The sequence below is a fragment of the Brachyhypopomus gauderio genome, chromosome 16 (assembly GCF_052324685.1).
Source record: "Brachyhypopomus gauderio isolate BG-103 chromosome 16, BGAUD_0.2, whole genome shotgun sequence".
Lineage (NCBI taxonomy): Eukaryota > Metazoa > Chordata > Actinopteri > Gymnotiformes > Hypopomidae > Brachyhypopomus > Brachyhypopomus gauderio.
Window position 1 is genome coordinate 3797668 of NC_135226.1, and position 17159 is coordinate 3814826.

A 17159-nucleotide genomic window follows, 5' to 3' on the forward strand; every position below is an offset into this window, starting at 1 on the left:
TAAAATATTATCTGTCCATCAAGCCAGCTGAGCAATAGGCACATACATTAGTGTAAAGATGTTCAAAGATGTGGTGTTGCACAGACATGACAACAAATAATAACATTCATAAAGTGTCACGTTTTAATAATTTATTATTAAAATTTATTATATTTAAATATTAAAGATTTCTCCCACTGCAAAAAATCGTATTGATCTTTTTTCAACAAGTTTGACGTGATAACCTTTTATATTTACCTAGGCTGAAAATTAGATACAAATCAAAGACCTTGAGGCTATTTCCTAACTCAGCATTCTATCAAAGTACAGTCTAAGAAGAATCAAGTGGAGGTGTCCCTGGACTCAGCTCAAGGCCACACACACACACACACACACACACACACACACACACACACACACACACACACACACACACTTTCACACACACACACACACACACACACACACACACACACACACACACACACACACACACACACACACACACACACACACCAATTTCTTAGAGGTATCTGGGTTGTTTCTTTTTTTAAAGAAAGTAAAGGTTTGGCTTGTGAATGCTTTATGGTTTGCAGCATGGACTACGTCACTAACTAGTTTGTGGTGGAGGGTATAAAAGTAGAGGCAGGGCTAAATCTCCTAGTGCATCCTCAGGGGAACCAAACTATCTGTGGCTTTGCCAGTCCAAGCACTACTGTGGCTGTGATCATGAGTGTGGCCCTTATCTGGGCTTTTGTGGTGGGGCTCTGTTGCTGTCTCTGGCTTATCCTGGGCATTCGCCGGAGGTAAGTGCAAACCCATTCACAAAACACATGCTAGTGTAATGCTGGAATGACATTAAGACTCTGGATACACCACAGTAATGCAAGGTAATGATATAATCTTTAATTTGGCTCCTGTGCAAAATGAAGGAAGGAGATTATCTGTATTGCAATTTAGAGCATTGCAGTGAGTTGATTGATGTTTTTATGAAATTATTTCTATTATTTATGTCTAATGTATTAATTATTAAAGATGCATTTGAGGTTCCATGCAACCCATTCATCATTATAGTTACAATCTTGATGCCTAATCCAAAATATGTCTTAATTAGTAATATTTTAGTGCACAAATCTACTTAATTCCTAAATGAGATTTTGTTGTTTTGTTGTGGATGTTTCAGACAGCCTAGGGAGCCACCCATAGAAAACGGCTGGATCCCATACCTTGGTTGCGCTCTTCAGTTTGGGGCTAACCCCTTAGAGTTCCTCCGCAGCAGACAGAAGAAATTTGGAGACATTTTCACCTGTAAAATCGCTGGCCAGTATGTCCATTTCCTCTGTGATCCATTCTCTTATCACACCGTCATCAGGCAAGGCAGACACCTGGACTGGAAGAAATTTCACTTTACAGCATCTGTTAAGGTAAAGAAAATCCTGTTCTTCAAGAACCTGAGATGACCATATATCCCACGTCCATAACGTTTTCCATAACTTTATTATAGCGGATCCAAAATCTGTGTGATCTTGCAGATATTATGTATCTGATACAATCCATCTGAAAATGAATTGTTTCTTTCCCTAGGCATTTGGTCATGAGAGCATGGACCCAAGCCATGGCTACACCACTGAGAACCTGCACAAGACCTTCCTGAAGACCCTGCAGGGTGAAGCTCTTCCCTCTCTCATTGAGAACATGATGGAGAACCTGCAGAGCGTTATGCTGCAGTCCAATATGCTCAAAACCAGATGTTCAGAGTGGGAGGTTGATGGCATCTTTGCCTTTTGCTACAAAGTTATGTTTGAGTCTGGCTACCTCACGCTGTTTGGTCAAGAGCTGGATGGAGACAAATGCACTGCCCGCCAGCAGGCCCAGAAGGCCATGGTCCTCAATGCTCTTGAGAACTACAAGGAATTCGACAAGATTTTCCCTGCACTGGTTGCTGGTCTCCCTATTCATGTGTTCAAGAGTGGGCACAGTGCTCGTGAGAACCTGGCCAAAAACTTGCTTCATGAGAACTTGAGTAAACGCACCAAGATCTCTGATCTCATCTCCCTGCGCATGCAGCTCAATGACACACTATCCACCTTCAATGAACTTAGCAAAGCCAGGACTCATGTGGCCATCCTGTGGGCTTCCCAGGCCAACACCTTACCAGCCACCTTCTGGACTCTGCTCTACCTGATCAGGTAAATCTCCTGAGAGTTCCAAAATCGTCCTAGTACAGTAGTCCCTCCCTAGAGTTATCACTAAGCACTGCAGACATTGCTGATAGAAGACACTGCTGATAACGAGGCTAATTGAAGTGGTACAGATAAGGGATACTCAACCAATACATATATTTTTGACAAGAACCTCTACTGTAATTGGTTATTCAAGGTGAATATCCTTGCACATTCCAAGCACCAGAACTATCACTGACTGTTGGAACAGTATTTGTATAAAAGTGATAATTTAAAATATCTATTAACATCTAGTTTGTGTGTGTGTGTGTGTGTGTGTGTGTTTGTGTGTGTGTGTGTGTGTGTGTGTGTACAGATGCCCAGCAGCACTGAAAGCAGCTCGAGGGGAAGTGAGGAACATATTTGAGAGTTCCAACCAGAAAGTCGACCCAAAGGACCCTCGCCTCACCCTCACACGGGAACAGCTGGACACCATGCCAGTTCTAGGTACAGAAACACTGCTGCTATCATTGTACTGAAAAAAGAGATTCAGTATTTAATTGTACTGACAACAATATATAATGCTCCATGGTTTATTGACAAACAGACAGCATAATCAAGGAGGCTATGAGACTGTCCAGTGCATCCCTGAATGTGAGGGTAGCCAAAGAAGACTTCCTGCTCCACCTAGACAGCAACGAGTCCTACCGCATCCGCAAGGATGATGTCATAGCCTTGTACCCCCAGATGCTCCATTTTGATCCGGAAATCTATGACGATCCTTTGGTGAGTCAGTGAACTGAATTCACAGATGATAATGATACTTAAAACACACGACCTGTAGGTCACAAATGCATACCTGCACAGTTAACATCTTCATGCCTTTACTTCCAGACATACAAGTATGACAGATTCCTGGATGAGAACAGACAAGAGAAGACCAGCTTTCACCGAGGTGGCCGTAAGCTGCGATACTACTACATGCCTTTTGGCTCTGGGGTCACCAAATGTCCTGGCCGGTTCTTTGCTGTACATGAAATTAAACAGTTTTTGGCACTAGTGCTCTCCTACTTTGAAATAGAGCTCTTAGACCATGGAGTGAAAGTACCGCCTCTTGACCAATCGCGTGCTGGCCTGGGCATCCTACAGCCCACCTATGACGTTGATTTTAGATACAGACTCAAAACACAGTAAGAGTCTTATCTTTTTTCATATTTCCTCTTTGTTCTGAGAATTGTGAATACTGTACATTTTGTTATGTATATGCAAAGAAAAGGGTTGCTGTCACCAGAAAACCTTCACTTGGCCATTTGTGAAAGCACAGATGTTGAGGAACATGAAGGTGAACACTCCCTGGAATGACTGCAAGTCCACCGCAGGAGACCTACAACCTTGAGGTTCTGTGATGCTCAGACCAATCCAGTGTTAGCGTTTATCTATTAAATTATTAAAAATATGTTCTAAATAAATATGTTTTCTCATGAGGCCAATGAAATATATGATTTAATAGATGTTTAAAATAAATTATTCCTTGCTGATTTTAAGCACTGTTTGGAATGATAAATGGAAAACTGGAACTTTAAAAACAGTTTTGAAAGAAACTTCAAGACACTTTTGACTCAGTAATATTTACTGCTTATACATCATGGGTTCTGCAGAGTGGAATCCATGAAAAATGTCATATAAAACATGATGGTGAAACCTCTAAGGAAATTATGGAGTTGATGTGTATTTTGTGCAGCCAAATCTCACTTATTTTTCACGGAATTCAGTAAAAATGTTTTATAGTAGATTGTATTATTAAACCTATGTATTATATATTTCCAAACATCTTTCCTGTGAACACACTCTTATAAACCATAGTCTAACTTGAGTGTTGGTTAATTTAACGTCTGGAATAACATTCTTCAATACACATTCTTGTTTTTATCACACATTCACAGAGCAGTATGGGAACTGTACTATACATATGGGAACTGTACTATACATATGGGAACTGTACTATACAGCAGTAAGGATCTGCCTTTTTTGTTTAGTGCAAGCTACATTCTTGTATGTCCTAAAATACTGTATAATATATTAATAAATTTTGAAAATGTGCATTAAGCATTATTCAAGATTCAATATGTTCTGAGGAACACACACACACACACACACACACACACACACACACACACACACACACACACACACACATTATTTCTTACTTTGACATGATGGTATTCTTCCAATGCCTTAAATATTTACCTTATATACTTAAAATTATACTACATATCTAGCAAACTAATAATTTGTCTAATATATAACATAATATTTTTAAAAGTCATTATTAAACAGAAATAAATCCAAATCCATAGAAATAATTCAGCTTTTTCCAATCCTTTTGTCACGTATTAACCTCATCGCTGACATCAGATGGGCACACTCTGACATACAAGTATGAGCCTGTGTTTAATCACACTCTGTGACCTTTCCCCTATTATGCAATAAATCTGCCAACACATTGTGGAATAGTAACCTGAACAGGACCAGTAGCTAGAAAACCTTCGGCCTAATAGCCTGAAAGAAGCAAATCTGAAGCTCTTTTATTAATTGGATGGTTTAAAAAGGATATGGTATATGAATCAATGATTTAGCACACCTAGAATATCCTAATACATCTAAATCTTCACAGTTCCCTTATCAATTGGCTAAATAATAGTAACTATAAAAGCCATTGGTGAGGTCTAATCATGGAGGAGGTTAACAAAGTCACAGTGCAATGTTCATTGCTCAAAGGAAACATAGTGGTTGAGGGTTTCTTTTTTTTTAGCATTTCCTGAACTCAGTGACTGTGTGTCAGACACATAGATGATTTGTGTTTGAGTTTGTTCTAATTACATATTTATCTATATGTTGGTATTTAGATGCTTAATGTCATCAAATCAGGAGCTCCATTATTGTTCAGGAAAAAGCAATCAAGCTATAATATCACACTTTATGCTAGTATAGGATGTTTTTATATGACATATTAGTTATCATTACAGGTAAGGTCTGCAAAGCTGACTACAGACTATTGTATGGTCTTAGTACCCATGCACTGTATATTTGATAAAGATTACATAGGCAAATTTGTATGTTTGAAAATGGCTTAATCATTGTTGTAAGATATTCCTAAATCAGTTTCAGGATTATGTGAAAATGGTTTTGGTCAGCTGCATGGTCAGCTTGAGTGTTTGGTTTCAGTCTTATCACAAAGTGTAAACTATGACATAAATCATGTTCTGTGCTATCCACACCCGTGAGCAGAGGAATCCACCTTCCACGAATCTGGTTGTTTACACTTGCAGATAATGCAGTCGTACTGACCAAGGAAGCTCCGGGTATTCATACATTGTATAACCTCTGAACACACCAAATTCGCCTTGCTTTAGGGTAAATTAATAACATAATAGCACAATGCATTAATTTAATTAATTAATTTAAAGCATTCCAACTATACAAGTATTTACAAAACTATAAATTAATAATTAAGAAATGCTAAAGTTCAGTTACTTTAATCAGAAGGTTCAGGTTTGTTTGTTGGACATCATCATACATAGAATTGTCTTCAGTTAACTTGAACTCTTTTTGATGTTCTACACCATGTAGTTGAGTTACCCATTGTTAAGTCAAAGTCAAAGTAAATTTTATTTATATAGCGCTTTTCACAACACGTTGTCACAAAGCAGCTTTACAATCGTATGGGTCCAGATCCCTAAGTAAATTACAAAATTACATATATATATATATATATATATATATATATATATACATACTGCTCAAAAATAAAGGGAACACTTAAACAGCACATTATAACTCCTGTCACGGTGAGGCGGCCCCCTACTGGTCGCCTCCGTCCACAGCGGCTGTTGTTGTTGTTTTGTGACGTCATGTGCGTCCCTCAGGTGGGCGGAGCCCGTGATCCGTCTCACCTGAGGGTCGTTTGTTTGCCTATATATGTCTTGTCTTTGTACCAGTTGACCGCTGGTCATTATATCCTTAATTTTGATCTTTTGCACGGGTTTTGGTTTGCACACTTTCTATTAAACCATCCTTTTTCCCTGAGACTTGGCGTGATCGCTTCCTTTTAGTTGCTCACCCCGCCCGTCACAACTCCAAGTCAACCACACTTCTGTGAAACTACTGATTGTGAATCAATTTCACCTACTGTTGTGCAAATGGAACAGACAACAGGTAGAAATGAGAGGCAATTAGCAACACACCTATAAAGGAGTGATTCTGCAGGTGGTGACCACAGACCTTTTCTCTGTTCTCATCCTTTCTGGCTGATGTTTTGGTCACTTTGTCATTTTGTCAGCTCTCTCACCATAGTATGATGTGGTGTCTACAACCCACAGAAGTTGCTCAGGTAGTTCAGCTCATCCAGGATGGCACATCAATGTGAGCTGTGACTAGAAGGTTTGCTGTGTCTGTCATCACAGTGTCCAGAGCATGGAGCAGATACAAGGAGACAGGCCAGTACACCAGGAGGCGTGGAGGAGGTCGTAGGAGGGCAACAACCCAGCAGCAGGACCACTACCTCCGCCTTTGTGTAAGGAGGAACAGGAGGAGCACTGTCAGAGCCCTGCAAAATGACCTCCAGCAGGCCACTAATATCCATGTTTCTGCTCAAACCATTAGAAACAGACTCCATGAGGGTGGTATGAGGGCCCGACGTCCACAAGTGGGGCTTGTGCTTACAGCCCAACACCGGGCAGGGCGACTGGCATTTGCCGTGATTGGCAGATTCGCCATTCTGTGCTCTTCATGGATGAAGAGATGGTTCACACTGAGCACATGTGACAGACAGAATCTGGAGACGCCGTGGAGAACGTTCTGCTGCCTGCAACATCCTCCAGCATGAGCGGTTTGGCAGTGGGTCAGTAATGGTGTGGGGAGGCATTTCTTTGGAGGGCCGCACAGACCCCCATGTGCTAGCCAGCGGTACCCTGACTGCCATTCGGTACCGGGATGAAATACTCAGACCCATTGTTCCTTCTAATGCATGCCAATACTAGGCCTCATGTGGCTGAAGTGTGTCAGCAGTTCCTGCATGATGAAGGCATTGATATTATGGACTGACCTGCCCATTCCCCAGACATGAATCCAGTCGAGCACATCTGGAACATCATCCACCAACGCCATGTTGCACCACAGACTGTCCAGGAGTTGACTGACACTTGACAGATTTTTGCAATTGCTAAGACACAAAAAGTGGTCCTTATAGCACAATTTCTGAAACAACTAACCCATGTAGCCTATCTATTGACCGGGTGTGCCAAACCTTAAGCACATTCTCTGCCTTACACTCATTTAGAAATGCTAAAACAGAGTTTTTGCAAAACACAGTTCTTCACATAAGACACAACATTCAAAACTGAAAACCACGTGTTTCTTTTAGAAAACACTGCCACACAACTGCTACACTCACCTACCAAAATACCATACACAGTTCTCACACGTTACAACACTTCTAGCTCATTTTTACAAATCGTTATCAGAACTTGATCCCTATAAAAAGGCAACAAGTTGCAAATCTTGGTTTGCACAACAATGGAGGCTAATACTTCACAGAGAGGTAGAGGACGAGGAAGAGGACAAGGAAGAGGAAGAACACGAACAACCATCATGGATGAGATCCAGGCCACTTTGGTTGACCACGGAGGCCATCGTGAACATTGTCATATTACTGTAAACAAAGGTATACCTTTACGATAACTACAACAGCACATCATTACTGACAACATCACTTTCAGCAACATTCAATCAGTGAGCCTATCTGCACTGGGCCGACTCCTGAGAAGACATCAAGTGCATATGAAGCAGCTACACAGGGCACCATTTCAGCGCAACTCTGACAGTGTGAAGGAACTGCACTATGAATATGTGCAAGTATGCTCTGCTATCCTCTTACTTATACTTTACTCCAGTGTCCTGTGCCACACAATGTTGAGTATGATATATGCCCATTTCATTCTGTCATATACAGTACTGTAATACTGTAATGTTTGGTTTCAGAGAGTAATGGAGCTAGATGTTGCAGCAGTGGAACACAAGTTCCTTTATACTGATGAAGCTTCAACCTTGCCAAAACAAGATGCAGAGGAAGAAACGTCATAGGACACCGTGCCATAGTCAGTGTCCCTGCAGCATGGTGGGAACATCACAATGTGTACAGCCATTTGCCACAATGGTGTTGTCCATCATCATGCTACTTTTGGTCCTTACAACACTGCTCACATCATCACCTTTCTCAACACACTACACAACAACTCATTCCACATCACCAGGGAGATGGACAAGAACAGACCAGGGACGTTGTCATCTGGGACAACGTAAGTTTCCACCGTGCTACACAAGTACGACATTGGTTGACCGAACATACACAGTTTAATGTGCTTCACCTCCCACCATACTCACCTTTCCTCAACCCTAATTAGGAGTTTTTTTTGGCAGAAAAAAGGTGGAAAGTTTAGGTGGAAAGTTTATGAGCGCCAACCCCACCATCACATACCACTTCTGCAGGTGATGGAGGAAGCTTGTGGGGACATTGATGAGGGTGCATGTTAGGGCTGGATACGTCACTCAAGAAGATACTTCCCCCGCTGTCTTACCAAAGAGGACATCGCCTGTGATGTTGATGAAATCTTGTGGCCAGACCCAAATACAAGACGAGATGCACCCTAAATTTGTTTGCTATTGTACAGTATTTTTGTCCTTTTTGTTTCCATGTGTACTGCTCAAGCAAAAAATAAATAAACCATCCCCTTGTTACTATTTTACTTCATGGTGTTTATGAATGTGCATAAAAACCTCTGTATATGTGAACTATGGTATACTTTTGGAACAGACTATACACTGAACATTTAAAAGACACATGGTAGTAGTGTTTTCTATTGATCACATAAGTGTGTAGTCACATATAAGAAAGGCTAATCATCTGATATTTGTGTGTAGCGTTTAGATGCAAAAATATGGTTTTGGCAAGAGTGGCAAGAGTTTTGGTTGAAGTGTGTGTTTTTTCCAAAAGTGTGAGATGTTTTGCCTGTTGTGTGTAGCATTGGCTTCTGTGTGTTAAGTTTTGACAAAATAGACACAGTTTCAGAAATTGTGTCTTAGCAACTGCAAAAAACTGTAATCCAGGTCTGGGAGGAGATTCCTCAGGAGCCTCATCAGGAACCCAGGTGTTGTAGGGAGGTCATACAGGCACGTGGAGGCCACACACACTACTGAACCTCATTTTAACTTGTCTTGAGGAATTTCCACTGAAGTTGGATCAGCCTGTGATTTGAATTTCCACTTTGATTTGAGTATGATTCCAAACCCAAACCTCCATGGGACAATAATTTTAATTAACATTGATCATTTTTGTTATGTTGTTCTCAATGCATTCCACCATGTAATTTTTCAACTGGAATATTTTATTCATTATTCATCTTGGTGTCACGGTTCAGCTCCGGACCCCTCCTTGTGGGCATGTTATTACGTTGTCTGCGTCCAGTTACACTACCGTTCAAAAGTTTGGGGTCACCTAGACAATTTTGTGTTTTGCCCTGAAATCTCATACTTTTATTTATCAAATGAGTTTCAAAATGAATAGAAATATAGTCTAGACATTGACAAGGTAGAAATAATGTTTTTTTTTTTTTTTTAATAATTTTCTACTTTAAACTTTGCTTTCGTCAAAGAATGCTCCCTTAGCAGCAATTACAGCATTGCAGACCTTTGGCATTCTAGCTGTTAATTTGCTGAGGTAATCTGGAGAAATTTCACCCCATGCTTCCAGAAGCCGCTCCCACAAGTTTGATTGGGTTAATGGGCACTTTTTTCGTACCATACGGTCAAGCTGCTCCCACAACAGCTCAATGAGGTTGAGATCTGGTGACTGCGCTGGCCACTCCATTACCGATAAAACACCAGCTGCCTGCTTCTTCTCTAAATAGTTTGTGCATAATTTGGAGGTGTGCTTTGGGTCATTGTCCTGTTGCAGGAAGAAATTGGCTCCAATCAAGCGCTGTCCACAGGGTATGGCATGGTGTTGCAAAATGGAGTGATAGCCTTCCTTATTCAAAATCCCTTTTACCTTGTACAAATCTCCCACTTTACCAGCACCAAAGCAACCCCAGACCATCACATTACTTCCACCATGTTTGACAGATGGTGTCAGGCACTCTTCCAGCATCTTTTCAGTTGTTCTGCGTCTCACAAATGTCCGTCTGTGTGATCCAAACACCTCAAACTTTGATTCGTCTGTCCATAACACTTTTTTTCCAATCTTCCTCTGTCCAATGTCTGTGTTCTTTTGCCCATATTAATCTTTTTCTTTTATTAGCCAGTCTCAGTTGTGTACGATAAGCTGAGGCAGCGCAGCCTCCACCGCAGCCCACCTTGACAACGCGATCACTATCTCACGCTGTACGCACGAGAACATTGTTAGTTTTTTTCTATACTGTACGATTTACGATTAAAGCATATCTAAATCTAGGGTCTAAATCTTGTCCTTTACGACTGACTTTTCTGTCTCTAACCCCGTCGTTAAGCGGGGAATCACTGTAATATTGTTTGCGCTTGAAAAAAGGACAAATATTTAATTTTATTTATTTTATTTTAACTTTTATGAAATTTTATTTTATTGCAATTTGTAGAGGAAGAAGTTTATTAAAAGTTCATGCTTACATAAGAGTTATAATAAAACATTTCAAAATGCATGTGTAACTCAGTTAAATAAAAGTCTGTTGTCCAGTCATATAATTTGTCATTTTAGTGTTCTTAAAATCTCGTCTCGTTTCATCCTCGTGAACTCAATATCGTGTCTCGTCTCGTGAGCTGAGTGTATCGTCACACCCCTAATATATATATAGTAGCGAACCGTGACCATTAAAAGTGGGCCCCCTCCCACCCCCCCCCCTTCCTAATTAACTGCAATAAATAAAATAAAAAAAACTGAGACGACAATACAGCTTTAGAAACGCAATAAACAATAATATCTGTACTAGATAACTTCTTAAGCAAAATAAGGTTCCAACAAAATAGGGTTCACAGCTCCGTGTTCCTCGGAAGCGGAATATGTAAACAACGCGCACGAGGACATCAAAGTAATGAATCGAAACTAGCTAGGTGGTACGCTAACGACAGCTAGCGTCGCCACAGCGGGTGGAAATTATCATACTAAGACGGAAGATATGATTGGTCAATTTTACTGTCATTTGAAACTGGTATTGCGCTGAATTATCACTGCCAGGCCCTCTGTAAACAAACAGCGGGCATCACAGTCCTGATAGGGGGAGACACAGGCTCACAGGCTACCACTTAACCCCTCACCTTCCAACATAGATTGAATAGACATGGTTGAATAATTTATTTGCTTATATTTCTGTAATTGTTTAGATGTCGATTGTCAAACTGTAAGTAGATTAAAAAATTGGATATATATATATATATATATATTTATATTTTAAGAATATTTTAGGCCCTCTGAGAGGGCGTAGAGGGTCCTGACGGTTCCCCACTGATATATATATATATATATATATATATATATATATATATATATATATATATATATATATATATATTAATAAAATATATATATATAAAATAAAATAAAATTTATTAAACATAATTAATTTCTTTCTCCAATAACTCAACATCAGCCAAGTCTTTTAGTTAGTAGCTTGTAACACCTCCTTTTGCAGACATTACTTCAACAAAATGTTTTCTGTAACCACAAATGAGTGTCTCGCATCTGCTTTATGGTATTATTGTCCACACCTCCTTGCAAAATTCCACCAGTTGAGAGAAGCTGGAGGAACAAGGAACATCTGGCAGGTACCGCCCGCTGTAATTGAGGACCGGACTTTGACTGGGCCAGTCCAGAGTACAGAGAGTGGTATGGATGGGTGGACTTCAAGTCAAAGTCAAAGTCAACTTCATTGTCAAATCTGTGATACGTACAGGACATACACAGGATTGAAATTGCGTTACTCTCAGCCTCCATAGTGCAGTGGTAAACATTTACTTAAAATTAACATTAACTAAATCAGTAAAAAAAGAAATAGCACAATAGTAACAGTAAAAAAATATATAACTGAGTATGTGTGTATGTTTATATATATATATAATAAAATAATAGAAGGTCTCTGACATTTCCATTTCAAGTAAAGTGGCATGTGCAGCAGTAAGTAAAACATACTGTATGTGTAAAGTGAGTGTATGAGGAATCTGGAGTAATTAGGATTAAAGTGAACATATACAATTCACATCTGCAGCTGTGGTTCATTTTCTTTTGCACATGCTCTGAATCTATTTTTCATATAGTATCCTGGCAATGCACACATTTCCTTCAAAACCACTATTGGAATTACTGAACATAAACCTGACATTTCATATGCAAAAACTGGTGATGATAAAATAACATAATTGTGGTAAACCAACAGTAAAATCTAAACTACTCAATGAGTGCACAAACGTTCAAGCATCACTGTAAAAATCTGTAGAAGATTCCAAGTGAGTGTAATATAGTAAGATGTGGAGAATGACACAAGAAACAGAAGTTTCTACAGAACGAGACAGAAACACAGAGCTGATGAAGGACCCCTGTGTGAAACATCCTGTTTCTTTTCTTTATCAGAGGTCATAACCCTGAATAACCCTGTCTGGGCCATTCTTGGGCATCTGGAGAAGAGTTCAGACACTGTCTGCCCTAAGATGACCTGCATCACATGGTGATCACCAAACAGCAGAGGATATTTGGAAATGCAGAACAAGCTTGAATCATACAGTGCCAAAGTACACTTTCACTCTCATTTCTTACACTATGAATGTCTGTATCACAGGATCATCCAGCTATGATTTTGTATCTTGAGTTTATTCTAACATATCTGGCTTTAATATTCAGATGTTACTGAAACAGTGTCAGTGCCAGATTTCTTTTATAGGGGATGCTATGGGGTAACCAGACTGGAGCTGTTGACAGGACTATTCACCTCAAGAGTTAATCGGGCTGATCATAGTACAGCTCTGTCTACTGTCTAAAGAATAGGTTGAACTTTTAATGACCTGTTAATATGCAATTAAATATGTTTTATGTTTTATGTAATATGTAAAAAAATATCTAGCTGCAAATAACCTGTTAGTGACACACTAAAAACTGACCACCTCAAAATAAAAAACAAAATTACCCACAGGCCAAATGAGTTACCATTACCACTTATGTGCACTTATAAACAATCCAAACTATTGTACATTATATAATCCCTGTGAGGTCAACAACATTCCAGATGGTTAGATACACTGAGTCAAGGTCAGTGTGGGTGTAGGAGTCTCAGCCTCTCCAGTGGGTATATGGTAGGTTATATGTTTCTGTATTCATTTGAAAAGATGGAGTAGATGGAGGGAAATGACAGCTTCAGTTTATCTTGTGGCATCACAGTGACATTTTCTGTCTTCACCTAAAGTTAATGTTGGAAGGCTAACTGAAGAGAGTTATAGGAGAACACTCTTTCCTTGTCTATCATCTCACCAATTTTAAGAACTAATAGAAACTCGGCAAGTTGAGAACTCAACCTTGGCGGGTCGTGAACCTTCATCCCACAAACAGGGGTAAATGACACCGTTATTTTCCCTTCTCATTTTGTTTGCAGTTGGGGCCCAGGTACAACCACACAACATGCCTGCTCCACTCCCCGAGAAGCACTCAGACCCCTCCACCATCTAACACCTTTGATGATTCTTGTTAATTTATGGTTTAATAACCACAAGTTTGACTGATAGTAAACATAGTTTTGTGATAATGTGTGATAACATGTGATAATGGGCAGCAGATTAAATACATGAGTAAAAACTGGATCAAGTATACAGGAGGAGGATTTTGAAGAATTTGTCTGGGGAATTGGCATTATAAGGCAAATTGGGGGAAAGTATTTAAAATCTTTACATGTGGTAACTAAGCAGCTAAATGCATTTGCAGATTAACAGAACCTGAAGAAGCACAATGATGCTTTTTGTGCTTTGCTCAGATTTTATATACTGCAAATTGGATACATTTAAGGTGTGTGCTGGTATTGGAGAAATTACTGGATGCATGGACCCTAAGAATACTAATGTGCTATACACCTTAAAACTGGGGTATGTTCTTCCATTTAAGCAGAGGGCTGATGGGTGTGGTGCAGGTGGCAGAAGAAGCTTTCTGGTGGAGCATGACACGCTGTAACCCATAAAGTATGTAGAATAATCCCACAGACGTTTACAACTGGTAAACAAATCTAATCAGGGTTACACTAAGAAAGAATGAGAACCAGCCAATCAGGAGTTCAGGGCAGAGTTAACCAATCAGGAATGACAAACAGCATGACAAGCTGCCCTCTGGAACAGAAAAACACAGAGAAAACAGAAACACAAACAGAAACCCACCAGATAGTCTCGACTGTGAACGTGACAGACACACGTGGTGATGAGGTAGTGAATTGGGGAAGAGGAGAAGCTATCCTGAACTGAACGCTGGCTCACAGGGAAAATGGCAGCCTCATTCCAGTCTACAAAGTTACAAAACTAAAGAACATGACAGAGGGTATAACTCAGCTGCCGGAAATGTCTCATTGACATATCAGCCTTTTCCCTTTATTACAAGATGACAATCAAATAACACAATACTATTTGACCACCTACTAGCAAGCTTGGCTTGAACAGGTTGGGTGATCTGAAAGGGGGGGTGAATTGAGATGTACAGTATAAAAAATTATGTGTTTCAGAATACTGAAGCATGTAAATCTATTCCCAAAACAAAATTACAAACAATGAAGTTGAGCAATAATATATCCCCTTTAAATGATCTATCAGAGATTTGTTTGTATGCTACCCATCTCACCCAAAAAAAACTGGTAAAAATTGTCAGCAAAGTTCAAACCATTAATGTTACAAATTTCATGTAGTGAAATATTTAATCCATATAGCCTTCAGAACATTTTTTGTTTTGCAGGCACAGGACCACTGTGAAATAACTGCACACTGAGCTTGATAATTGTGTTGAAATGATTATTAAAGTCCCTTTTTAATATCTCAGACTCCTGCTTTCTCATGTTATTCTTGCCAAATGCACAATTATCCATTACACTGTTGTGTGTTCAGGCAGAATTGATGTTAGCGTTTCATTCAGCTCAGAGACCCTGAGGCTGATTTCACATCAAACTATGAATTTGTTTTTTTTTCTCATGTGACTGACAGAGAAGGAAGGATGTGAAGGATGAAGGGCTCTGCTGTGTCCACAGGCTGGGACGCTCTGACCGCCTCACTCCGATTGTTCTTTCTGTGTTATTTTCACAGACTTTGAAAAGATCCACACTGTAACCTTGCAGTGCTTCAACAATCTGACATTCTGAAATCATTTTGTGCTGCATTCTCTGAGTAGCAGTGTTAGCTTCAGTGTTCATATTAGCAGTAGATGAACAGATGATGCTAGCTGGGGCGTGAAATGCAGCTGTAGAGCTGAACGTAGCGTGGTGTTAGCGTCCTCCAGTACAGACCCTGGCTCACTTCTGCCAGCTGTCCTGATGAAGGCAGCTCCATCCAGACGGTCGGCAGGCTCGGCTTCACTGCCCACTGCTCTATTTCTCCTCGTTTTCTGAAGGAGGACATTTCTGAGGAGACATTTTCTAATCTGCTTCTAAAAAAATACAAAACAAAAATACAAGAGAAACACGTAAAGTGCTACTGACTTGCTTGTAAGTCCTGACGCAGCTCTACAGTCCTGTTTTCTATCCCCACCACCAGCACATGTTCATCTACTGCTGCTGCTTATGCTATAACACAGTTACTCGGAGACTCCAGCACAATATGAGCTTACTAAGAACAGATCTGGACCATTGCAAAGCCTCACAGGAAGAAGAGTGAGTGGCTGCTCACCTGACAGAGATCTTCGTTCAGGTGGACAATATCTACTGGAGGTTCCATGGTCTAGGTGTAAGCAGTGGGGTGATAGGATAGATAGTAGGAAGTAGGAATGCCTTGCCTACTGTTCTACGTTCTATCACTGATCTACCAATATTTAAAGCCCCTCAATTATGGAATAGCCTTCCTGCTCCAATCTGTGATTCTGACACAGTTCCAATCTTTAAATCTAGACTTAAGACTCACCTATTTAATCAAGCCTTCAGTTAATATTCCCCTTGTAAGGTGTAGGGGCTTGGGGGCCCCCAGACGTTGAGATTTCTGGTGATCTGAGATGTTGATGCTGTCATCCAGCTGTGTCATGGCATCACTCTATTTGTGACTATGACTTGACTGGAAAGCAATGTCTCAGTGAGCCCTTATGCCTGTGGTCACCTCTGAACTCCTCCCTTTAGTTATGCTGCTATAGATTAGCCTGCCGGAGCCACATGCTAATCACTGGCACGTGAGCTGTGTATGTTTAAATCAATGGTGGTTTACATTGATGTCCACATACTCAAACTGTATTGTATATATTTTTTGCATGCTTCTACCTAAGACGATTCCATACAAGCACCTGGGAGATGGTCTGGCTTGCCAGTGGATGTGCTGATGCCGTGGTTGGATGTGCCATTACCACAAGAGGACATGCTGATGCTAGTTCCTACCTGAGACTCACCATCTGCACTAAAGGGACTGGCTTCTAGGCCTGGGAACTATAACTATAGAACTATATTTGAACTACAAATACGGACTTCTGCTAGCGGGCCGCCCAATGGAGGATGGGTACCCTTTTGAGTCTTGGTCCTCCCAAGGTTTCTTCCTAATCTCCACCATCATAGGGAGTTTTTCCTCGCCACCTTGTCGCCTCTGGCTTGATCATTAGAGATCTGGACCCATACGATTGTAAAGCTGCTTTGTGACGTGTTGTAAAAAGCACTATATAAATAAATTGAATTTGACTTGACAGGGAACTAAGTTGAAAGTTGTTTCCTTTCATTGTATTCTTTCAGCTCCTTCTACCTGAAAGAAACCATGACATGACCGTAAAGCTTGCAGTAGAACAGTGACGGT

At 40.2% G+C, this 17159-nt stretch overlaps 1 protein-coding gene across 1 annotated transcript; it reads left to right on the forward strand.

Annotated features, from left to right (window-relative positions):
- Positions 1–670: 670 nt before the first annotated feature.
- On the forward strand, positions 671–4164 carry cyp7a1 (cytochrome P450, family 7, subfamily A, polypeptide 1). Its single transcript, XM_076976723.1, has 6 exons — positions 671–785; positions 1163–1403; positions 1564–2168; positions 2518–2648; positions 2749–2927; positions 3036–4164. Exons 1-6 carry the CDS (start codon positions 709–711, stop codon positions 3333–3335), a joined length of 1533 nt encoding a protein of 510 aa, XP_076832838.1. The 5' UTR covers positions 671–708; the 3' UTR covers positions 3336–4164.
- The last annotated feature ends 12995 nt before the right edge of the window (positions 4165–17159 follow it).

Excerpts from the sequence above, each read along its gene's own strand:
- cyp7a1 (XM_076976723.1), top strand. The coding sequence starts at position 709 with ATGAGTGTGGCCCTTATCTGGGCTTTTGTGGTGGGGCTCTGTTGCTGT. Across the intron at positions 786-1,162 it reads ATCCTGGGCATTCGCCGGAG|ACAGCCTAGGGAGCCACCCA; the intron begins GTAAGTGCAAAC and ends TGGATGTTTCAG. Across the intron at positions 2,169-2,517 it reads ACTCTGCTCTACCTGATCAG|ATGCCCAGCAGCACTGAAAG; the intron begins GTAAATCTCCTG and ends GTGTGTGTACAG.